Here is a 24895-nt window from a genome sequence, read left to right as displayed (position 1 = left end):
AGCAGCTGGGTGAGGCAGTGCAGGTTCCCCGGGCTTGGACCAGAGCCCTCCGCATCCTCCCGGGGCAGCACCTGCTGGGGCGGGTTCCCAGGGCAACGGCAAACCTCAGCTGCTTCTCGCCCCCTGCTGCTTCCTCTGTGTCCATCGTCCTTCACCTCCCACTCTATCTGTTCCACTTTCTCCTCTTGTCGTTGTCTTGTAGCCGCTGTTTTCTTTAGTTTATTGTCCTGCCATTCTCTTTTCTCTATATTTTGTCACTTTAGTTTTTACTCTATGTTCCTCTTTCCTCTTTTCTTCCCTTTTCTCCTCTCTTTATAAACAGAGTAAGTAATGCTCTTTAGGTGAAAAGATCAGAAGACAGCAAGAGTGAGTGAAGTATGTAGAGCTGGTAGTGTGGGGTGTGCCGGGAGCATCTCCCCTCAGACAGGACAGCAGCCTCCTCAGGCAGGTTGGGTGGGAGGGACCAGGCTCTCCTTCCTTGTTTCTGGGTTTAGAATTACAGATGGTAGGGACTTCCCTGGTGGTCTAGTGATTAAGACTTCGCCTTCCAATGCAGGGGGTGTGGGTTCCATCCCTGGTCGGGGATCTGGGATTCCACATGCCTCACGGCCGAAAGACCGAAACATAGAACAGAAGCAATATTGTAACAAATTAAATAAAGACTTTAAAAATGGTCCACATCAAAAAAAAAAAAAAAAAAAAAGGAATTACAGATGGTAGTCATAACAGAAAAATAATATTCATCCCTGATTCCATCAGGGTTAAAGACTCCCCCCTCCCCATGGACTCCCACACCAGCCCGGATGGCCCCCCTCCTTCCCCCAGCCTCATGGGCCCCCCCGCTCGGGTTCTCACTGCCTGCTGAGCTCTCTGGCCTCCACAGGCATCTAAGCCACCATCTCTTGGGGTTCTCAGAGGTGCAGGCGGGTAAGGGATGAATCTCGAAGTTGCAAATTTCACTTCGTTGACTTGAAGAGCCTTCATTACCTCTTTTACTTGGTGTTTCTCTGTTCCCAGGCCTGTGCCTTTGACCTCATTTCATTGAAACATACTCTCATTTCTACAAAAATACAAAATATTAGATGCCACATCCCCCAAGTGAGTGTTACAAACACCTGATATTCAGAAAGAACCGTCACTACTCTTACTGGATGAGATTAGATTCTCTCAGTTCTTGAAAAGATCTGTTTTACTCTGAGCCATGTGAAAAGTATGCATTAAGTTAATAACAAAAATGTTACTTTAACAGACTTTACCTAAGAGCATTGGAAAACTTAAGAAGTTGAGCAACTTGAATGCAGACAGAAATAAATTAGTGTCTTTACCAAAAGAGGTACGTGCTTTTAAGAAAATAATACAATAATAATTATAAAGAAATAATAACACATAAGGGGTCAAAGATGTCAACTACTTTAAAAGACTTATGTGATGCTTTTTAAAGGTGTAAACTCTCGTCTGTGGATTCAGGGATGGTTGGAGGAATTGTATCAAAGAATGACCATCAGTAACATTAAGGAGAGTAGGCTGTGAGCAGAGTTGGGAAAGGTGAATTCGTAGGGGGACAGAGAGAATGACATTTTGGGGTTGACCTAGGAGAACAGTGACACCACGGACAGGAAGGGGTGATCTGGGAGCTGGGCAGAGGAAGGTGATGACTTTGGGTTTGACTGGGTTTAATGAGGAGTTTAACTGTCCCATAGCCGTTGGAGTCGTAAAAATGGATCTTGATGGAGCATCTTCCTGGGCAGAGGCTTACCTCTGGGAGAGAGGGAGTGAGCCCTCCAAGTAGAGGAGGATTCCCCGGGAAGGTCGAGCCAGGTTCTTAGGATTTTTTGGTCAGTGCTCCAAGCAGGAGAAAAGAGACAGTCACCATCGTTTGCAGGCATAGCTGTGCAGCTTAGTGGCATTTCAGTTCTGGCAAAGGAGGTGCCAGTACTGAGAATGGGGAGGAAACCTGAGACAGATCACACAGGGAGGCGTCTGGGCCATTGTTTAAAAGGAAGGCTCGCTTTCTATTTGGAACCAGGAGAACCTGATTGGAAATGTGTCGTACTGAGCTTGATTTATTATTAGCAATAGAGCCTAAAATAAAGTTTAAGATGCCGTTTCTCCACTCCCCCCCCTTCCTCCGCCCATCAAGTGAGCCATTGGTGAGCCCCTCCCCCTGGCCAAGGCCTCATATGAAAAGGTGCTGTGTCCTCTTATGTGATGACCACTGGCCAGGTGCGGTTTCCTCCTTATTTCTCTGTTTGACCCTTTCTAAGATCTGTTTTGGAATAGTTTCAAAGCTGCCCTCTAACCAGCCAGAGCTCGAGGGGTTCTTATGCTCCCAGGGCCGCTTCTCTGGGTGTCCGACTTGGCTTGGTCTCTTCTTTCCCTTCTCCATCTGGGTGTTCTACTCTTGGCAGCCCAGGCTTGTCCCTGGGTGAAAACGGCCAGCCTTCCTGAGTGGAAGCTAAGAATGTTTGTTATAAATGTGACTACGTTCTGTTTCCAGCAGAAAGACTTAAATCTCCATCTCAGCTAAACCGGGACACAAGAGAGTCTGCTCATCAAATTGTTTTGGTTCCAGTCTCAAAGCAATAAACCGAAACACAGAGCTGGTGTTCTGAGCATTTAATTGTACTCTTGTTGGAGAGCCCATGTGGATGGGTGTAGATCGGACACAGAAACACGTGCAGAGAGAAGTAGAAAAGATTCATGACTTCCTTTCTCAATGCCCTGCACTACACTAGGTGCTGTTGTGTATGTTCATTGAATCGTCACAGCAGCTTTTTGAGGCCGTGAGGATTTCCTCACTTTACAGATGAGGAAACTGAGGCTGGTGAGAAGCTTTCCCCACCGGGGCTCACACAGCTGGGAGTCGGGAGAATGGGTTCCAGACATGTCCCCAGATGGCCAAGCCCATAAAAGCAGATTGAACCTACCTTTTCATCGCTGTGACCTTGACGTAAGGCAGGACCTTGATTGGGTAAAGGAAGGTCGAATCATCTTTAGTTTGGACACTTTAGAAAATTAATACATTTGAGGGATAGTTTCAGTAAATGCCAAAGAGAGGGCTTCTGAGTATGATGTTAATCCCTAGCAAGGTCACCACCCACCTGCCATGTCCCCATCCCTCTTTTTGGATCTGTTCTTTCAAAGGAACACATTTTAGACAAGAATGTGTGGAGTTTCTTCCTGTAAACTGTCCCCATCATATTAGCATCAGCCCTGTTTTCACTCTGAGAGAATGAAATTATCGATATGATCGCTTTCCTGGCATTTGGAGTTTCACCAAGGAATGAAGTTTGTGCCTTTTCCTGCAGCTGCCCGAGAAAGCAGAGCTGTTTAGGACCCCAGGGACTGGCTCTTTTCTAGCCCATTTCACTCCGACTCACATACTCTGAGCTCCCAGGCTAGGACGTGTCCCAATTCTGCTGTGGGTCCCAGCTTGGTGACCCTGCAGAAACGGGCAGCGCTGGCCTCTGACCCTCGGGCTGAGCTGTCAAATCATCGATGGGCCCCTCACCGTGAACGGGGTCTTGTTTGTTGGTCTGGTGTGAGTGTGTGTGTGTGTGCAGGGTGAATGCCACGTGTGTGCACACACTCTGCCTCCAAGCTTGATACCATCCCATCAAATCCTGCACCCTCCTGATTGGATTCTTTTCTTTCCAAACATGATTACTTCCTCTTGAACAATTAAGTCACACGCATGACACATCTAAACTGAAATGCTGACCAATTCCATTTATATGCCCCAAATCCATAGTTGTATTAATGGCCATTGGTCTGGTGTGCTGTGTAGTTCTTCCTCTTTTTTGTCTTTTTTTTCCCCCCCATTTGATAGTATCACATATTGTCAGTTTTACAGCACAGTTCCTTCGTCTATAGCAGCATTTATTTGCATTTCTTTCCCAAATGGTTGAGGGGGAAATGTTTGCACTGTGTGGGTCACAATAATAGATTCTGTTTGTGTTGTGTGGTGCTATGTGTAGTAAACATTTGCAAATCAATGAATGTCTCTTGTTTTCTTAATTGTTAGCTGCTTGGAAATTTAGAAAAAGTCAGGTAAACTTGCAATCTTGTAAGTATTGTTCAGACCACAGTTGCATCTCTGACTTCCATTCTGCTTCTCAAATGCATGAAGGTTCAGATCGGCTGACAGCTTTGTGTGCTCTTCATTGTAAAACACTGGACATTGTCCTCGAAACTCAGTTTTTTTGTTTGTTTGTTTCTTTAAATGACTGCATGGCCTGGAGCCTGGTTTTGCTATGTGTTTGTCAGATTTGTTCCAATTATTCTCTCTCAAAAGAATGCTTTTCTGTGAATTACGTCTTAAGTTATTCAGAAATTCTGAAAGGCATACCTTGGGGGCTCATCTGCCTTCACCAAATTCTACTTTGTTGGCACGATTCTGTCTCTGAGGGATAGGCTTAGATTCGCTTTATTTGCTACATGTGGCATGCTTCTGATTTTTCAAACCACTTACTTGCGTCTTTTATTTCTCATCCCGTTGCTCAAGTATGTATGTTTCTGTGATAAGGAAGTTCCCTAAAAAACCCTGTTTTTGGTGGAGGGAAGAATTAAGGGGAAGAGACTCTGATTCGTGGATAGACAGGAAGTCGGTGTATGCATGATCATGGATGGGTATGAAGATAGACACAAACTTTATAGTATTTCCAGCCACATCTTATCGTTAAATAACCTAGACCACAGAGAGTTTCTGGCTGGAAGAAATGGAGTATATATCCAAGTTTAGGGCTTAGTCTCTTGTCTCCATTAAGTCAAAATGGAAGTGACTCTACCTGCATCATACCTGTCCAGTCCAATGAGACAAGGGAGGATTTGCAGATCATTCGTCAAAGCTTTCCTTTATCAGGCAATCTGTAAACACGAATCACCCACAGATATTATTGTGCTATTCAGAAATGTCCATGGTGATAGAGTATTCATTTTGTGGATAGCTTTCTGCCTTCTTATTAGTACAATTGAAAATTCTTCTAGAGTAAGTTCCCATGATGTTCTAAAGTGAATTATTGCTAGATAAAAGAGATACGACAAAACCTAAAAATGCTAGAATTTAAAAAAAAAAAAAAAAAGCTGACCGTTGGGTTTCAGGATAGAGAAGGCATTCCTAAACTTGAAAGAGGAAATTACTCATAAAAGAAACAGTTGATGGACTTGTCTACGTGAAAATGAGATTTCTGACCTTCAGGAAAATAAAGACAGGCTGGGGGCAGGGTGACGTTTACAGCGTCACACGTGAAGGCTGTCTTTCCTTACTCTGTTAGAAATTCTTTCACATCAGTGAGAAAAGAGATGTACCCACTCTAGAAAAGTGGACAGAAGGAAAAGCAAAGAACCCCCCACAAAAACCAGTAAGTGATTCACAGGAGGAAAAAAATAGAAATGACTTTTAATGTGAAATCATTGTTCACAAAATGTTAATTGAAGCATTTTCACCTGTCAAATTTTCAAGATTTAAAAAATATAATAATATACCAAATATTGGTGAGAGTACAGGAAAGTGCCTGTTATCATGGAAATATAAATTATTATGGCTTCTCTGGAAGGGAATTTGGTAGTAGTATTAAAAATTTGAAAAATATGCATACCCTTTGATTCTGTAATTCCACTTCTAGGAATTTATCCTAGGAAAACAATTATGGATGTACACTGAGACTCATGCGTGAGATTATTTCTCCCAGTGTATGCCGGAGCATCTAACGTGTTCCAGGCACCATGCCAAACATGTCCGGAGGCAGCTGACATGTGCCAGGCCCTGTGCCAAGTGCCCTCAGGCTAATTCTTCTCTGATTTTCACAACAATTCAATGAGGTATAGGTAAATCATCATTAGCATCCAACAGATATTGATTTCTAAACCAAGACGCAGGTTAAGTAACTTGCCCAGGATCACACAGCAAAGAAATGGTAGAACTAATTAGCAGTGTCTACAGTGGTGATCTGCTAAGTAATCTGTGATACATACGTAGAAGGAAATAACTATGTGGTCAGTAAAAATCCTGTTAGAAGCAAAATGACATGGGAAGACATTCTTGATTCCGTATGCAAACAAAGGTGCTAAAGATCATAGGGGCTGGTCCTAATTCTGTTGAAGTGCATATTTATAATCACAAATGCATGGCATTTGAACCTCAAACTGTTAAGACTGATTATCCCTTCATGGCAGGATTTGGTTTGAGTTATTTTCTCATTGTGCTTTCGTGCGTGTGTGTATGTGGTTTTTATTTTCCAGTCAACTAAGTTACTTTCTTATAATTAGAAGAATGCTGTCGCTGTTAGTGGATATTTTGATGTCAGTGGCCCAACAATTCAGGGAGTCCCAAAACCACATGGTTTCCAAAATATTTCTGGAGCAGGGAACATTTGAATAATATGCCACAGATGATCATGGGAAAGGCAAAAAATAGTCTTTGGTTTCTAAAATTATACCTCATGTTATTTCTGTTCAAATAGGATTTTGACCAGATTTTGCTTATTGTACATTTTCCTTTTTCCCTCTTGCCAGTGAAATGTGGGTTCAGTTCTGTTACAAATAATATTGAAAGGAAGATGCCGAAGGAAAATGAAAGTTCCTTTCCACTCGGGGCAGGTAGTCACAAGGCAGGCTATAGGCAAAGGTGACCAATACAGGCTTTCTCTTTGAGTCATGCAATCTGTCTGATTATCTCCTTTAAGCTGTCACCTGCAGGCAGTTAATACTCAGGGAAAGTTGACCTTACTGAAGGTTTGCTCAGTGATCTGCAGGTCCCATATCCTTGAGATGGATCAGATCAGTGCCAAAGTGTTAAGGACGGTATTGTCTTGAATTAGGAGAACACAGAACAGCTCAACAAGGGTCCTTAGCTACGTTCTGTGATTCTCAGAGAATCCAAGTCCAAGCCCTCGTGTTCTTTTCTCTGGTGCTGCTATCCTTGTGTGCTATTTTGTGGTTAAAGGGAGCTTGAAAATATCAGCTTCCTGCGTAGCTGGTAATAAGTTATTTAAACAGTGACTCCGCTTCCAGAATTTCTAAGTGATGGAGACATTTTATCCTGTTGACCCCTAAGGAGCCTGTAAACTCTGCCTCCTGAACCCAACAGAGAAAGCAGAAATACATGCGAACGATGCAGAATGCAATACTGAACTCAGGCCAGTTCCTCACTCCTATGAACACAAAATGTCGCTGTGATGCACCGTCAGGGGGACAGTGTTTTAGGAGGTTCTGGGGCGTCCAGGGCAGAGGTGGGCAGCCTCAGCACAGCTCCAGCAACACAGCAGGGGCTCAGGTGTGGACAGCCTGTCACTGGGACCTGGGACTTTCACTTCTTGGAAAAACAACAGTTACGTTTATTTGGAAGCAGCAATAGGCCAGGTCCTAGGATAGGGGCTGTGATAGGTGGTTTCGTTCAATCTAATGCTTATTGTTACTCTTGCTAAAGTAACATATCCAAATCCACAGGACCTAGGACGGAGCCTAGCCTAAGTTCCACCCCTGGTCTGTGAGATCCCAGAGCCCCCCCTCTCCGTCACCCCGCATCCCCCTCTGACGTCCGTGAAGAACTCTGTCTTCTGAATCGTGGTTTTGACTGCTCGATCATCTTTTCCAAAAGCCAAAGCTTTGCGCCATGCCCTCCCAGCTGGCTTGGTGTGAGCGTGTCCTCTGCTTTCTGCCCCGTTAGGCAGCCCTCACACATTCAGCCCAGACGGGCTCTCTGTCCTCATCATTTCCTGAAAACATGGCCAGTGGCGCTCCGAGGCCACTCACCTGCCTTGTCCACCCAGAGCGCCTGAGGCTCTTGGATACACTGCCTTCCTCCCCTTGACCTCTCAAATGGTGTGAGAGTAGAGTGGGGAAGGAAAGAGAAAAAAATAAATCACAGGCTGTAAACACGTAGGCAGTGCACCCCCTCCACCGGGAGTTCCCGTTCTTTCCCCCAAAGTACCTAAGCGGTGTGAACTTGTCCAGAACTTTTATTGCATGGACGACTTTCAGAGACCTCTCTGACCCACTTTCAGTAGTTAATTAATTTTTAGGAGTAGATGGTATAGGCACACGGTACAAATTGAAAATGTTCACATGGTGTATGCAGCAGTAGGCCCCCTAAACAAAGACCCCACCGGTGGCGGGGGCAGTGGGCGGCTTCCTGCCAAAGAAAAGCCCCAAATCACGATGCGGCCTCGGCTCTGTGTGTAAATAACCGATACCTGCTTTGCCTCCCCGGAGTCCAGATAAGCCCTGTCTCCTCAAAGCCAGGCTGGCATGAGGCGTGACCGGCCCCAGCCACGTGCTGACCCAGAAGGCGCCCCCTCCTGGCTCGCAGACCCGTTGCGGATCCCCGTCCACATGGAGCGGGGCCGGGCCCCACGGGGACCTCCCCATGGGTCGATCTTTGTTGGGGTCACCTAAATTCATCAGAGAGAATCTAATCGTGTCGGTCCTCGCACGATCCAGGGTGTCCAGGGTTTTGATTCCTTTCCTTCTGGGAGGTGCCCGGGCACCTGGGTTAAACTGATCCCCTTCTTCAAGGGAGGGAAGAATGCCAGGACCCACAGAAGGTGTGCCTCTTTTAGGACATGATATTTACAAAACATGAGAGGCCGCCCTAGTAATTCTTACCGGGGAAAGGAGTGTTGGGGTCTCCATTGTTACACATAGAAGCAGGTGACAACTTTAAGTAGCAGCCTTTCAGTAGTAAGTAAACGAATACAGGTGTGTAGACATACCTTCATGAGGAATGTTGGTAGGTAGCTGGGCTTCACCTTTGGGCAGAGAGGATGCCAAGCACCCTGATGACATGTAAACGTGCAAATTAAACAGCCCCATCAAACGATCTGTCAGAGGGTTTTTGTGGACCATAGTTAGGAAGGAAACGGATTGACGTGGACCAGGGGTTCTGGGAAGGCTTTTCGGGGTAGAGGATGTTTAGCTAATTGGGGGTGATGGTAAGATTTTAAAAAGACAGAAAGAAGAAGGGTGTATCTATAAGAAACAGTGTGACCAAAAATACAAGATGTCTTTTAGAGGACAGTGAGGAAACCAGTTTTTCTGGGATGAGAAATGTGAATACTGAGAAACGAGGGGAACAGTACGTCTCTGGGTGTTTCCAGGGGACCAGAGAGGAATGTTAGTCTGTGTTTTCTTGTGTGTTTAGTTTTCTTTTACATTCATTATGGTTACATGCTGTGGTTAAATATATTATTTCAAAATCCTTATATTAACTCCTAAGGGAAGACATAAAAAGATTGTGCACAAAAGGTAATTATGTAAGCAGTTTCATAAATGTGCATTCCGCTTTTTAAGATACAGACGTACATTTAACACAGAGATAAATAGAAAAGGGCAGAAGGTATATTCAGATACTGATGAAGAGCCGGGTGTCTTGCTTTTCCTCTGGCGGAGGCTCTGGGGTATTTTTCCATGTATCAGAATCAATAGGTCCCTTCATCAGCCCTTTTTCCCAGCCGCCCCGAGTCAGAACAGCGCATGTGCGGAGAGTGTAGCGTGGACGCGGGCCTGCGGGATGTTGTGTCTGGGACCCAGCTGGTTTTGCAACCCCGTCGTTCAGCTTTCCTGACTGTGGAGACCACAGACAGCTTATTCAAGAGAGTCCTTGAATTCTTTTGTGAAGACTAGACTCTTACTAAGCTCAGTTACCTTTGAATCAGTTACTTAAAATAAAAAGGGAATCAGATTTGGTGTGGGCGCAGATATCGATGTGTGCTTTCAGCAGTAGGTCATAGACGACCAAATTCACTTTTTGCTAAAAGATGGTTCATTTTGCATTTGTCAAAGGGCAATGAATTTATCAAATTAAGTTGTGAATGACCAAAGGCTATTAAAAGATGTACGGTAGAAATCAATGTGTCATCTCTCAGATGTTCCTCTTTTTCTTCTATTTTTAAAGAAACTGGCACACTGAAGTTAACATAAGGGGCAGGTCTTCAAAGGGGTGTGTGTGTGTGCGTGTGTGTGTGTGTGTGTATCACCTTTGGCCTGACTTTTGAAACAACCTAGAATTCTTTTTTTTAAATTTAATTTTTTATTAAAGTATAGTTGATTTACAATGTTGTGTTAGTTTCTGGTGTGCAGCTAAGTGATTCAGATATATATATATATCTCCTTTTTCATATTCTTTTCCAACCTAGAATTCTTAAACTCCCATATTACCAAACACTATATGTCTGGACCTGTGTTGTCTGGTTAACATATTTAAAAGATGCAGTTGCATTAGGTAGCAGTAGAAAATGACTTTCTGTTCAGAATGCAGTTTTTGAACTGTATTGTTTATTTTCTTGACTTAATTTAGAACATACGTGTTTAATGTTTTGCAGAGATTTTTAAGCTTACTGGACGACTCAGTGTTTTATATGATTTAAATCAATCATAGCTGGTCATCTGTGAGACTTAAAATCGTGTGATGTTATTTTGTGCATCCTTTTCATGCCATTTGATGAACAGGACCCTCCAGTCCCACCCCCGTCTCCCAGAAAAACCTGGAAAACAGTCATGTTTTCTTTCCCATCATAGATCGGCGGGTGCAGCAGCCTCACTGTGTTCTGCGTGCGCGACAACAGGCTGACTCGGATCCCTGCAGAGGTGTCACGGGCCGCTGAGCTGCACGTCCTGGACGTGGCAGGGAACAGGTAAGCCCGAGACAAGCAAACGGTCATCCACCCCAGCCTTGGCTGTCTTGCCTTTGCTCCACCGTGTAAAATATATACTGATTGGTCGCATTAGCTAGGCCTGGAAGCTCCCAGTCTGGGAGCTGGAGTGATGGAGCCCGATGGTGTGGACAGGGTCAGGGGCGGCCAGAGCGTGGAGTCCTTTAAGGTTACGGTGGGCACGGCCAGACACATGCTTCCCAGATGGCAGTACCGCTATGGAAGAGGGAGGGAGACCTAGGTCTTGGCTTTTATAACTGGCTTCCGTATGTCATTATGGACCTTGGTTTCCTCATCTGAAAAAAGGGCTCCCATGAGTCTGAGCTAGAGTTTAGCCAGGGGTCTTGATGTGTCCTGCCCGTGACTCTGAATCCCCTGACATTGTGAACAAAATTGTATTCAGGGACACTTTGCTGGTGAGAAGATCCACAGCTAATGTCAGAATTGCCAGGTGTTTCAGAGTCTAAAAAACCTGACGAGCCACCAGTCTGTGTCCCCAAGGTCACAGCAGCGCCATCTCTCGAGTTCTGGGTCAGAGGCCCGCGGGCTGCTTGCCAGACTCTGGAATGTGGACTAGAGTCATTTCAGCCATTCTGAACCAATTTCATCACTGCGAATGTCACCGCACTTTCCTTCCCCTGAGCCCGCCTACCCAGGCTCTTCTTTCCACCTCTGACACCTTCTCTGTTTCCCCACTTTTTTTTTTTTTTTTTTTTTTGCGGTACGCGGGCCTCTCACTGTTGTGGCCTCTCCCGTTGCGGAGCACAGGCTCCGGACGCGCAGGCTCAGTGGCCGGCCATGTCTCACGGGTCCAGCCGCTCCGCGGCATGTGGGATCTTCCCGGACCGGGGCGGGAACCTGTGTCCCCCGCATCGGCAGGCGGACTCTCAACCACTGCGCCACCAGGGAAGCCCTCCCCACTTTTATCCTTTGGCACTCATGCTCCTCTTTTCTCCAGGAAGCCTCCTCTTTGGGTCTGCATTTCTGAATTACCCTGATGATAATTGCTTGTTTACCTGCATGCAACCCTCCTGAAATTAAAGTTACCTAAAGTTAGATGTGATGGTTTGTGTGTCATTGTGATTTGTCCCTTCAGTAGATGGCTGGTGAATATTTGTCGACTGAATGGAAATGTTAAAAATGTTCATTTTGCAGAATGGCTGGCAGGCCACTGCAAAGGGCCTGATATCACAGGCTAGGTTGCCAAAAGGAATTTTAAAAATGCTTTTGGGTGTTATATAGTTAGATGGGAGAAAACGTGCTGGACCAGGGAAGATGATCAATGCTTCAAAATGGTAAAGGCCAGCGATCCAAAGAGTGTCTGGGGGATTGTGTCCTGTGGGGTTCGCTGCTCACAGGTCAGGCACGAGCCACCATTTTTCACTCCTGCTAATGGATCGTGGACAGCAGTGCTAAACAAACAGCAGGACTCGGGGGAACCTGGTGATGAGGTTATGGCCTCAGGAAACCCTCACCGTTTTAAAGTTGATGCTTTCAGGACATCTTGATAGATTCTTAAGGCCATTCACTGGTGACTGGAAACTCAGGATTAATTTGAGCTGGATGTTGAATTTCTGCTTGGATTAAGCCCAACAGGAGACATGCAGCTTGAGAAGGGCCCTTCCCTCCTAACCTCTCCCTACAGCAGTAGAAGCTCAGTGATTCCAGACCCGCCCCAGTTCTTGCCACTTTGGGGAGCACGGATTTGCATCACTAATTCTCGAGCAGAAAGATGGCTCTGACCTCTAAGACCTGTTTTTCACACGAGTGAAGACCCCATTCTCAAGTTCTCAGGAGAAGGGAAAGTTCGATATTTATTATGCCTGGGCCAGGGTGGAAAAAAACCAATGAAAAAGTCGAGTGCCATGGCTGTCATCCCCAAGCATATAAAAATAGCAAACGGCACAGGGAGGCTGCATGTCGGTTCCCAGAAACTTTTTTTGGACACGTTTGATAGGAAACTTATAGCAAGGATAACGCTAAAATGCCACTTGGAGACTAAAGCACCAAGCCTTCTGGTACAGTAATAGAGGAGGTGCCTTGTATCAGCAACCACCTATGGGCCCAGAATACAGATGTCCTTAACTCTTGGGTTCTTTCCCATATGGCTATCCACCAAGTACACAAAATCGGGTATTGGAGCATCTTCCTCGCAATATCACTAGTACCAAATACCGCAAACCATGGCTGTCAACGGAGAAACAGTTTGTAACTCTGACTTTCATGATCCAAAAAATAAATGAAAAAGCCTAAAAGGTATCACCTTATACCTATTAGGATGGCTTTTTATCAAAAAGACAAGGGGTAACACGTGTTGGTGCTGATGCAGCAAAAAGGGAACCCTTGTGCACTTAACTCTTGGGTTCTTTCCCATATGGCTATCCACCAAGTACACAAAATCGGGTATTGGAGCATCTTCCTCGCAATATCACTAGTACCAAATACCGCAAACCATGGCTGTCAACGGAGAAACAGTTTGTAACTCTGACTTTCATGATCCAAAAAATAAATGAAAAAGCCTAAAAGGTATCACCTTATACCTATTAGGATGGCTTTTTATCAAAAAGACAAGGGGTAACACGTGTTGGTGCTGATGCAGCAAAAAGGGAACCCTTGTGCAGTGTTGGCGGGAATGTAAGTTGGTGCATCCACAATGGAGAACAGTATGGAGTGTCCTCAAGAAATTATAAATAGAACCACCATATGATCCAGCAGTTCAACTTCTGGGTATATACCCAAAGGAAAAGAAAACAGGATATCCAAGAGGTATCTGCACTCTCATGTTCATTGCAGCTTTATTCACAGTAGCTAAGATATGGAAATAGCCTAAGCACCCAACAGGTGAATGAATAAAGAAGATGTGTGTGTGTATGTGTGTGTGTGTGTGTGTGTGTGTGTGAGAGAGAGAGAGAGAGAGAGTGTGTGAGTGTGTACACACATATGTACGTATATATGAAATGGAATATTATTCAGCCATGAGAAAGTCGGAAATCCTGTCATTTACGACAACAAGGATGGAGCTTGAGGGCATTTTGCTAAGTGAAATAAGTTAGACAGAGAAAGACAAATACTGTGTGATCTGACTTTTATGTGAAATCTAAACAAGCCGCACTCATAGAAACAGAGTGGACTGGTGGTTGCCAGGGGCCAGCGGGTGGGGGAAATTAGGAGATGCCAGTCAAAGGGTACACATTTCCGGTTAGCAGATGAATAAGTTCTGGGCAATCTAACATACAGCATGATGACTGTAGTTAACAACACTGTATTATATCCTCTAAAGGTGCTAGGAGAGTAGATCTTAAATGTTTCCAACACACAGACACATACACACACACACACACACATACACACACACTATGGTGATTATGTGAGGAGATGGAGATACTAAGCCTACTGAGGTAATCATTTCCCGAAACAGTCATCCCTCTGTATCCCTGGGGGCATTGGTTCCAGCACCCCCGAGGGTACCAACATGGGCAGACGCCCCAGCCCCTTATATAAGATGCCGCAGCATAGTTGGCCCTCCGCATCTGCAGGTCCTGCATCCTCAGACATTGAGCACCAACTTTATATATCAAATCATCACATTGTCCACCTCAGATTTACACAGTGGTATATGTCAATTATATCTCAATAAAAATGGAAAAAATATTAAAAGACAAAACAGAACACAGCAGTATATAGCCAGACTGTGGAATACTGAGCAGCTAGAGAATGATCTATTTCTCTGTGTTGTGACCCACGATGCCCAGGGCAAAGAGCAAGTGTGGACAGTACCTGGTGCTCTCATTCCTGTTTTTGTTTTTTAAAAGTCTTACCTATACAGAACACCAAAATATTAAGTGGTTCCCCTAGAGGAGGGCTGGAAACTTGAGTTTACAGGGGGTTTTCACTTTAGAGCTTTTGGTATTGTTTACACTTTAGATATTTTGGTATTGTTTACCTTTTTTCACGGATTATGTTCTCTCTGTGTATCTCTTTAAACATTTTTGAAACCTTTGCTTAACACTAACAATTCTACTAGGAGGTAACAAACAGATGAAATATTCAATTGTAAGAAGCATTCAGCCATAGGTTTAGTTAGTATTACATTAATCAGTAGGCCATGTTTAGTTGCTAAATAAATTTGATAAAGCAACTGCTGTCATAGCCAGAGGTGGGGAAGGTCACTTCAGCGGGCTGGTCACCGACGTATCTGGAAACGAGAAGCTCATGATCTGGTTGTTCATTTGCTTTATTCCTTGTACTGTTGTTGTAACTAGTAACCACGGGCTTTCTATTTCTGGGGCCATTTGGTCCTAAATGTAGCACAGAGATGTGTACAAATGGGGCTGCGGCATCTTGTGTTGATCCTGTAGTGAACAGAAGGTACCAGAATAAACCAAAAATGTATTACTAACTCCCCTGGAAAGCAGATTTAAAAAAAAAAAAAAATCTGTTTTCTGGCTTGTATCTGGGATGGTTCACCCAAGAGAAACAGAGGAGTGTGTGTCCGTCTCCCCCAGGCTGCAGTGAGTCAGCGATAGGGTTGGCCCAGCCCGCAGAGTCTCTGTTTGCAGACTGGGCAGGGAGCAGGGGCTTTTTTCCTCTTTGACACTGGGAACACCTCTGTCCATAAGACACGTGTGAAGGAGCTCATGTGTGGTGTGTGCTTGGCCGGCAGCAGCCGAATCCCAGCTGGCACGTTGATTCTTTGCAAGAAAACCAGTGTTCTAGACCACGCATCCGTCTTACCTGGCTTGGTGGCATGTGATTTTAAGACCTGTTGTTGTGGAGTCTAGTCATTTATTTTAGCTTTTATGACGTGATTTGCATCCTTAGCAGCTGTTATTTATTACTGATGCTCTGTTTAGCCTTTCGCTTATACCTTCGCTTTAGCATTTATCTGGGAAGCCAGTGTTTAGTCTGAGAAGGCACGATGACCGTGTTTTTAGTATCTGTGTGTCATGCCAGCTTTCAAATCTTGATTTATTTTTTCTTTACTCTCTCGAAGGTAGAGATGCCGACTGTAGATTTCTTGCCCAAGACGTTGAAACTTGAAACATTCTGGAGGATATTAGCTTAATTCCTTTTTAAAAAAGAAATAGGGACAAACTTTCAAAAGAAATTACCCTTTGGTTCAATAAAATGAAAAAGGGTTTGATGTCTTTTAAGCAACACCCCCCCCCGCCGCCGCCCCAGTGTATTAGGATATTCTTTTTAAAAAGTCCTGTCACAGTGTCTGGCAGATACCTGCCTTGTGTCTTTAACTTCCTTGCATTTGAGTATGTGTGTGACAGCCTTTGAGCAAAGGGAGAGATCATTTGTACGCTTATACAAATAAGCACAGAGATTTCACTTTCTAGCTGCCTCAAAGAACCAATACCTCAGCATCAGGGGGAGTGGGGCTGTGAGTTGCTGTGCCTTCAGACCCGTCCAGGCATCCTCCTGGTGTGTGCGTGTCACTGCACTGGGTGAATTCTGGGATTTAAAAACACATATTTCCCACCCAGTTTGGCTGTCATTGGTGAAATAGTGGCGTGTACAACACACGGAGTCTTTTCAAGGGTCCTTTCACATAGGCAGTTCTCATGGCATCGGCTTGAGAACCTCACTCCCACGTAGGCACAGTTCCCTGTATTTAACCAATACTGCACCCACTGCGTGTGTATGGGATGGGTCAGCCTTGACTGGACTTTTAGGAAAAGAAAATATTTTCTCACCTCCATAACTAGGACATGGGAAGGCTTTTGTGAAATGTATTCATTGTTCTTATAGAAAGTTTGTCAATACGCTGTCAGCATTCTTTGATCATTTCTAACTTCATCTGTTAAAGTAACTTAGTTGGTCTGTGCTTACGTTTTACTTGCATTAGTTTTATAATATTGGAGTACAACTGCTTTTCCTAGAGTTCTAGTTTATTTCCCATAAGTCTGTCAATTCAAAATACGTCTGATAAGTCTGCATTAATCTGTTGGTGAGACATTTAGGCATCTCTCCCATATATGTTAAATGGAGATAGAGGTACCATTTCGTAGAAGAAAGAACCCCAGGAATACACGCTGTCACATAATTTCGTATAGAATTAATGGGCCAGAGATTTCTTTTAAGAAAATGTGCCTCCTATTGTAGGTAAATTAGCTTATTTTTAGCTAACGTATGAAGTCATTTCTAAGATGGAGCTATCCTTTAATCCACGGAGCCGTCCTTAGAGTGAAAATACTTGATCAAATATAACCTTAAGTTCTTTAAACCTTATATTCCTGGTATCTGCAGAGGTTCGGGTGTTTTCAGAGTGAATTAAACTTTTGTAGAGCCTTGGTTTTTACCAGAGCAGCGTTTCACCCTTGGCAGTGTTCCATTTGGGGCTGGATAGTTCTTTGTTGCGCGGCTGTCCTATGCGTTGTAGGGTATTAGCAACATCCGGGCCCTGACTCACTAGATGTCAATAGCACCCCCAAAAATGTCTATAGACATTGCCAGGTGTCCCCGGGGGCAAAATCGCCCCTAGTTGAGATCCTCTGCTCCAAGCAATCTTCGCCAAGTACCAAATGCCTATGATTTCTGGTGACGGTCGTCACTAAATAGATTTAACTGGTCAAATACTTGTACAAACATAGAAAACTAATCTTTAGGTATCACATTACAATTTTTTTTTTTTAAAGAAGAAGTTGGGCTAGATGTCAATAGCACCCCCAAAAATGTCTATAGACATTGCCAGGTGTCCCCGGGGGCAAAATCGCCCCTAGTTGAGATCCTCTGCTCCAAGCAATCTTCGCCAAGTACCAAATGCCTATGATTTCTGGTGACGGTCGTCACTAAATAGATTTAACTGGTCAAATACTTGTACAAACATAGAAAACTAATCTTTAGGTATCACATTACAATTTTTTTTTTTTTAAAGAAGATGTTGGGGGTAGGAGTTTATTAATTAATTAATTTCTTTTTGCTGTGTTGGGTCTTCGTTTCTGTGCGAGGGCTCTCTCTAGTTGCGGCGAGCGGGGGCCACTCTTCATTGTGGTGCGCGGGCCTCTCACTATCGCGGCCTCTCTTGTTGCGGAGCACAGTCTCCGGACGCGCAGGCTCAGTAGTTGTGGCTCACAGGCCCAGTTGCTCCGCGGCATGTGGGATCCTCCCAGACCAGGGCTCGAACCCATGTCCCCTGCATTGCCAGGCAGACTCCCAACCACTGCGCCACCAGGGAAGCGCCCACATTACAATTTTTAAAGTGCTTTATCTCCTTCGAAACTGAAGCAATCTGAGGTGGAAATTAATTATCACGTGGGTGTCTGAGAAGTGGGAGCTTTCAGAAACTTAAAAGTCTAAAATGGAATACCTAAAATAATCTCCCCAGAGAGAGCAAGTGGGGTCCATAAAGAAACACTTTTAATCTTTATTTTAACGGCAATTTAAACTTTGCCGCGCCCAAGGCCTCACCTTCCTCACGTCCCGATTTGCCAGGTACTACTGGGGGCAGGTAACGCCATGGTCTTATTCCAGCCCTTCCGGTGAGGCTGTCCCCATTGACTTAGGAAGAACTCGGCTTCTGGGTTCTTCCACAATTACACTGGCTTCCCCACTCCCCCACCCCACCCCGGCCTTTAAATGGAAACTTCCCAAGAGTAAACAGGTGTGCTGTAATTTCCTCATTTTTTTGCCCCATGGCCTGGAGGTGCTAATGAGAGAGGTGATGACAGAAAAGAGAAGCATGGTCACCCACTGAAGCGTCCACTGGCAAAGGGTAAATCGAGTATCTTATTATAAACATAATACCTTTTCACATGTTGAACCCAATCCCAGGAAGTGGTTTTTATTTTATTTTCCTGTTTTGTTTTGGACAAGACTTGATTTAATCCCAGATTGTAAGCTCCCCATGTCTCCTTTTCTTTTCATCGAGGCTGTCGCACCTGCCTTTATCCCTGACCGCTTTGAAGTTGAAGGCTCTGTGGTTATCAGACAACCAGTCCCAGCCCCTGCTCACGTTCCAGACAGATACTGACCACACCACCGGGGAGAAGATTCTCACCTGTGTCTTACTTCCTCAGCTGCCTTCTGAACCTGCCTGCCAAGGTAAATCGAAGGACCAGGTTCACTCGGCCCCGAGAATTAGCAGCAGCTAATGCCTGTCCTTGAGGCCTCTCACTCCCACACGGGACTGCGTTGTGTCTTATCCGCCTGCCTGCAGAGCCAGTCCAGGTGTGAGGTCATTGTGGGTCTTTTTCCGGGAGGCTTTTCCCCTGTATCTCTGCAGAAAAAACGTGCTGCTCATACCTGTGTATCACATGTGGTAGTCTTTAAACAGCCTTCTGGTTTTGAGTTCTAGCTAAGGCTGAAAATGCAAATACAAACTCCTAAAAGAGGTACGAGCCCCTTAAAATCCAAACAGACAGTTGGGAGGATTAGTATTGACCCTCTCCAGCAAACTGTTTTTAAGGCAGGGAGTTGTTTTGAGTGACTGCACCTCTGTTTTGTAAATGATGTGTGGTTTAAAAAAGCATTCACGCTCATATCGCATGACTGTCATAAATCCTATTCTGGGAGCTGGTTTCGATAGAAAAAAGGGAGAAGGGTCTGGGCGAAGGGAGCCACCTTGCCTAGCCCAGCCTCGTTAGAGGAGCATTTAAGACCCCAAGAGAACAATGCGGTAGATTGCGTTGCCAAGCAAAGTGCTAGATCCAACATGTGCGGCCAAATCACGGTCAAGAGGAAGTTTCTGAAGTGAGTGTGTAAAAAAAGAATCATGAAAAAGAACTCTATGAATCATGACGACATTCTGGAGTGAAATAGTAAATATTGATTTAGCAGATATCTTAGGACCTCAAATAGAATTACGCATCCTTGAAAAGAAAGGGCAACCTTGCCAGTCACAGGAGCCCTGCTGACGTGGTCTTTGTCCAACAGAGAACCTGCCTCGCTGTGGTGCCCTGGAGAGCTTGGTGAACGATGTGTCCGATGAGTCCTGGAATGAGCGTGCAGTGAACAGAGTCAGCGCAATCCGATTTCTGGAAGATGAAAAGGATGAGGACGATAATGAAACGGTATGGGATTCGAGCTTCTTGGCTTCCACAGACGTTCAAAATTCAAAAGCCTTCCGAGATTGAAAGTGACACCTGATAAAGATCTCTCTTATTTTCAAATAGTCTTTTCTCTGTTCTGCCTTCAGCATTTAAGAACTTTTTTTCGAAGGCAAAACTGGGAGTTTCTAAGGTTCTGACTCACCAAATATATATAAGGCAAATGAGACTTCTTTTGTTTGTTTGTCTGAATAGTTTGTGGGTGCTTCTTTTTCGTTATTTGTGATAGTTACCCCTCCTGCCCCCACTGCTTTCTTAAAATTGGTTGGGAATTTTTTCTTCTCTGTTGTTCCCAGTGAACTGAGTCTCTCCCTGCCCTTCACTCCCATTTGTAGCTGTACCACGTGGATTCATCCATGTTTCACCACGTGGCTGAGCTTGCCTGCTGTCCTCCTGGACTTCTTGCTCACCTTCACGTAACCGGGAGCCTTCACCTTCATGCAGAGAGCTTGTGATCTTAGTAGGATTCCCTTATGGGTTTTCATTCAGAAATCAGGAATAGGTTTGAAAGGACCACTCCGCCCTACTTGCCTCCATCCTCCATATGTGTCTCAGCCATCCAGTTGAGTCAGGGACAACTCTTGGAGTCTTCCTGCAATTTGGCTTTGGCTTCTTAAACTCCTTGCACTAATTGAGATTTTCATAAGCAGAACTCAGAGGGAGTACTTGCAGCCCCCAAGACAAAGGGCAGTTTTTAAATTACTGCCTGGAGTCTTTGTTATTCCAGCTGTCCCCAAGTGGGCTTTTATTCACTGACAGTGGTGGAGGGCAAAGTAGGAATTAGGCATGACAAAATGACTCCAACGTAAATGACTTTATCTCATGACTTCTTTTTTTTTTTTAACATCTTTATTGGAGTATAATTGCTTTACAATGGTGTGTTAGTTGCTGCTTTACAACAAAGTGAATCAGTTATACATATACATATGTTCCCATATCTCATGATTATTTCACCAGTTACTCGTTGCCTAAGTACTGCTCCTCCATTGTTAACCTATCGTACCTCCTCCTGAAACTCCCGGACTGGCCGTTTATAAGATGTAAATGCTGTTTTAGGAGCAAAAGAGCACATAACGTGTTAAATAATATAATTTTAAAAACATTGCCCATACCCTGTCACTTCACTTCCCACCCTGTGGTCTTTATTAGAAAAATGTGAACTTTCTTCAATAGGTCATAAATAAAACACAACAGCAAAATTAGAAAAGAAGTCCTTTCTCACTTCCCTTTTCCTTCACCTCCCGTGCCTCATGGGTTGAAGAAAGCCAGAACCGCTTCAGATAATAGTAGAACATTCTAGGGATTTTAATTTTAGAATTTTTTTGACTCCTTTCTCTTCTTCCTCCCCGCCCCCCACAATTCTATCTCACAAATCTTTTATTTTTTCTTACTGCACGTGGAACTTTGTTCTTATCGTAACACTCATCTCGTATTTTACAAAGTCTTCTTTTATTCTGAAAGGAGCTCTTCCATCTTGACTAGGTAAGTTACACTCAACACTTTCATCTTCCCTTAACCACGAGGGAGCAGTTGATAAATGCATGTACCTCCAAAGCAAGCTTTTCACCCACTCTGCCTCTTAACCTCTAGGAAGGGGCGACCTGTGTTGGAAAGCTACCCGGGAAGCTTCGCATTTGAAGGAGTGATGGAGTAAAATCCAAACACTCACCCCGCTCTTTGCTTTTCAGAGAACACTCCTGAGACGAGCCACGCCCCACCCAGGGGAGCTCAAGAACATGAAAAAGACGGTGGAAAATTTACGGAACGACAGGAACGCTGCTAAAGGACTGGATTCCAACAAAAACGAGGTCAACCACACCATTGACCGCGTGACCACGTCGGTGTAGATGGCGCGTCCACGTCATACCTCCCGAGTCATCCTGCTGCGGAGCCAGCCTGTCCCCATGTGGAGCCCCCAGAGGCCCTGGCCTCCACCGGACCCCGCACCGGTCCCCACCCACGCGTCGGGATGTCGCGCCCCCGGGAAGTGCCTTACTCTGATCCGGCAGCCAGCCACTGCACCCACCCGTGGTCTCCGGACTGATTTTTTTTTTTTTTTTTTTTTCTAAATTTCAGTTGTTTGTAATAAGTAGAATACACTACTGACAACATCTGACCTTTGTTTTTGTTTTGTGTTGGGGTCAGGGAGAGCAGGAAGGGGAATTTTGATCCTCCTCCCTCCCATAAAGTGCTGGGACATTGTGAACCCAAGTTCTCTTGGACCTACTGATGAGAGAGAGTTTTATGTATGGGGGAAAAAATTGATACTTTTTTAAACCCTTTTTGGCAGCTCAGATGGTGTACATTTAAACATTTTGTATAGGTATTTCATAACAAAAATATGTATTTCTTTTTGTGATTTTATCTTGGAAACGGTACGTGCAGGAAAAAAAACAACCACCAGTCCTAAAGTATTTGTTTTTATTTGTACCATCCACTTGTGCCTTACTGTAGCCTGTGTCCTGTCAAACCAGTTGTCACAATGGCATCTTTGAGCAGAGAGGAGGCTGGAAAGGTGGTACTTTGAAAGCAGTGTTGGATTTTAATCAGTAATCTACCAGGTGGATTTGTTTTTAACCAAAAAGAAGAGTTACCACCAATTTGTAAATTATACCAGTTGATTTTTTTTTTTTAAAGATGAACCAAAGGATTAGACTGCTAATATTTCATTTCTTTTACAGTCTGACTTTTTCATGAATGAGTCTCTTAGGATGAGTGTTGTGTCTGCTTGTACCTACTCAGAAGGTATGTGCCATTTGTAAAATAAAACAGAGCAGAAAAGCACAAAAAGAAAAAACCGGTTCAGAAATTCAGTGGGGAAATGCATTGTGTACTATTAAAGAAAGTATGGTTTTTACTGAAGAAAGCTTTAAAAGTTTTATATCGAGATATAAAACCACAATAAAGCAGAATAACCTACAACCCTGTTAGAAATGTTGCTGTCTTTATAAGTGCAATTTAATTTGTAAATAGAGTTTGGATCAAAGAATAACAAAATATTGCTTCAAGTTTTAATTTTAAGTCTGCTAATTTAAGGGGTCTGGGGGTATGTTTTGGTGTGTTTCTGTTGGTTTCTTTTTTTTAAAATTTTGTATGATGTGATAAAAGAGGAATGAAAAGAGGACACACCCTGTCCCTGTGTGGTGTTTAGGAAAATCATGCTGTTGGTGTTGTCTTTTTATTCTTTCCATGAAATAAAGTCACCCTGGACAAGAGCCGTTACAGCTTTTTAAAGTTGATTTCTCCTCGTATGTTCAAATGATAGAAGGCAGCCGAGTTCTTTAAGAATGCCCTCCCTTTCCTCAAATACCTGAGCCGCTGGTGGTTTTATGCTAACCCCCTGTGGGTCTGAGTACCCCTTCCTCCGACAGGAGGCGGAGCCCAGCATCGCCTTCAAGTCTGGCTCCTCACCTTGGGTTGGGGCTGTCCGGCCAATCAGACTCCTTAGAAACCTGCTTTCGACCAACCATCTGCGATGCCTTCTTTTATTACCAGGAGTTTCACTTTGCTTTTTCGGCTGTTTGTATGTGCGTGTACATTTCTAAGACTGCTGACTTGAAAGCACATGGCACATAAGTGGTTTTCGGCTGCTCAGTTTTATCTCTCGTTCCCTCATCTGTGGGCACCCCTTTCCTTTTCTCCATTTCAAGATTCCGGCATACTCGGTTTTGTTTTGCAAAGATGATGCCACAGACTCATGGGCTGATAAGAGCAGCAGATCGGCTTTATTTAAGGAGAGTTTTCTTGACCCTGAAGAACAGATACAAATTCCCTGGTATTTTGTTCGTTTGTCTTCATATAAAGCCCACCCTTTACTACTCAGTCCACCATGGCTTTGGTGGAATAGAGGTGGACAGAATAGTGTGTGTGTTTGAATTTTTCTAGAAAATTCTACGTACCTAATTACTTGTTTCCTTTGGCCTGTCTCTTCTACTTTACATTCACTTGGGGTTTTTTGCTTTGTTTTGCTTTTTGTTTTCAGTCTTGGGATTAGTTTCCTCCCCCTTCCTTGAGCAGGAAAAGTCACCTTCACCTTAGTCGTTTATTCTGGGTGACACTAGGATGCTCTTACCCTCCGGATGCTGGGACAGGTGTAGGCGTCATGATGGAAACAGCACCCACCAGTCAGACCCAATCCAAGAACATGCCGGCCTTTTCCAAGGAAAAGGAAACACATAATTAGGTACATAGAAATTCCTAGAAAAATTTAAACACACACACTGTTCTGTCCACCTCTGTTCCACCATGGTGAACTGAATAGTAAAGGGTGGGCTTTATATGAAAACAAACAAAAACCACCATGGAAGTTACCTCTGTTCTTCAGGGTCAAGATTTCTCCTTAAATAAAGCCAACCTGCTTCTCTATCAGCCCATGAGCCTAAGCATCATGGTTCTTTTTTTTCATTAAAAAGAATTCTTCCTTTACTGGTAAAAAACAGAGTGATTCTACAAAACAATTTCAAGGGCCATCAAAGTGTTAGAGCCATCAGGTGTGTCAGGCAACAGGCATAAGCATCATATTTATAAAATAAAACCGAGTATGCCAGAACCTTAAAATGGAGAAAAGGAAAGCGGTGCCCACAGATGAGGGAGCAAAGTTTCTTGTCGTTATGAGGAAAATTTAAACGTGAAAGGATGCCTTGTGAGGCCAGTGCCAGAAGTTGCTGACCTTTTCCTGAGGAATCCACAGCCCTGTCAGCCTCCACCCCCTGTCTGGCCCTTCCTTTAGGAAAGGGAGGAGTAGCTGTGAGGCCTGACCGTTTGTCTTGCGGGGAGTGACAGGTAAAAGCAGGGAAGACGAGTATGACCTGTTCATCCACTTGTTTGTAGCCCCTAGTTCCTCTTTTTTAGCAAGGAAATTACACCTAAGTGGATAAAACCTTCAAAATGTAGAGGGGATAAAATCATGAAATCATTGATGATGAAGAGGGGCAGGTGAGAAAACTATTGATGGAACAGTTTGCCTGGATCTTCTGTTTTTTTCTGGAAAGTTTGGAGCAATGGTCCTGACCAACCCAATCTTTCTACCTAAAAACTTCCTGGGGTAAAGAAGCACAGGTAAGTCGTTTGCACCAGCCTTTGACAGCCATCCTGCCATCTCTTGTGAAATGGACCACACCCAAGAAGGCACGCATAATGGATGGGGTGGAGGCTGGGAAAATTCCTTCTTTGTCGGAAAATTACTCTGAGCAG

The 24895-nt window shown here is 44.2% G+C and overlaps 1 protein-coding gene across 1 annotated transcript in view; it reads left to right on the top strand.

Moving 5' to 3' along the window:
• Nucleotides 1–22917, top strand: part of LRRC1 (leucine rich repeat containing 1) — a 135300-nt gene extending 112383 nt beyond the window's left edge. The window contains exons 10-14 of the mRNA XM_024122046.2: nt 1250–1333; nt 10516–10631; nt 18526–18698; nt 19530–19666; nt 21391–22917. Coding sequence (XP_023977814.1) covers nt 1250–1333; nt 10516–10631; nt 18526–18698; nt 19530–19666; nt 21391–21549 — 669 coding nt within the window. The 3' untranslated portion in view covers nt 21550–22917. The remainder of the gene's footprint in view (nt 1–1249; nt 1334–10515; nt 10632–18525; nt 18699–19529; nt 19667–21390) is intronic.
• Nucleotides 22918–24895: the final 1978 nt, after the last annotated feature.

The sequence above is a fragment of the Physeter macrocephalus genome, chromosome 18 (genome assembly GCF_002837175.3).
Source record: "Physeter macrocephalus isolate SW-GA chromosome 18, ASM283717v5, whole genome shotgun sequence".
NCBI classification, from domain to species: domain Eukaryota; kingdom Metazoa; phylum Chordata; class Mammalia; order Artiodactyla; family Physeteridae; genus Physeter; species Physeter macrocephalus.
Note: the sequence above shows the minus strand (reverse complement) of the source record. Positions and strands in the feature narration are given on the sequence as shown.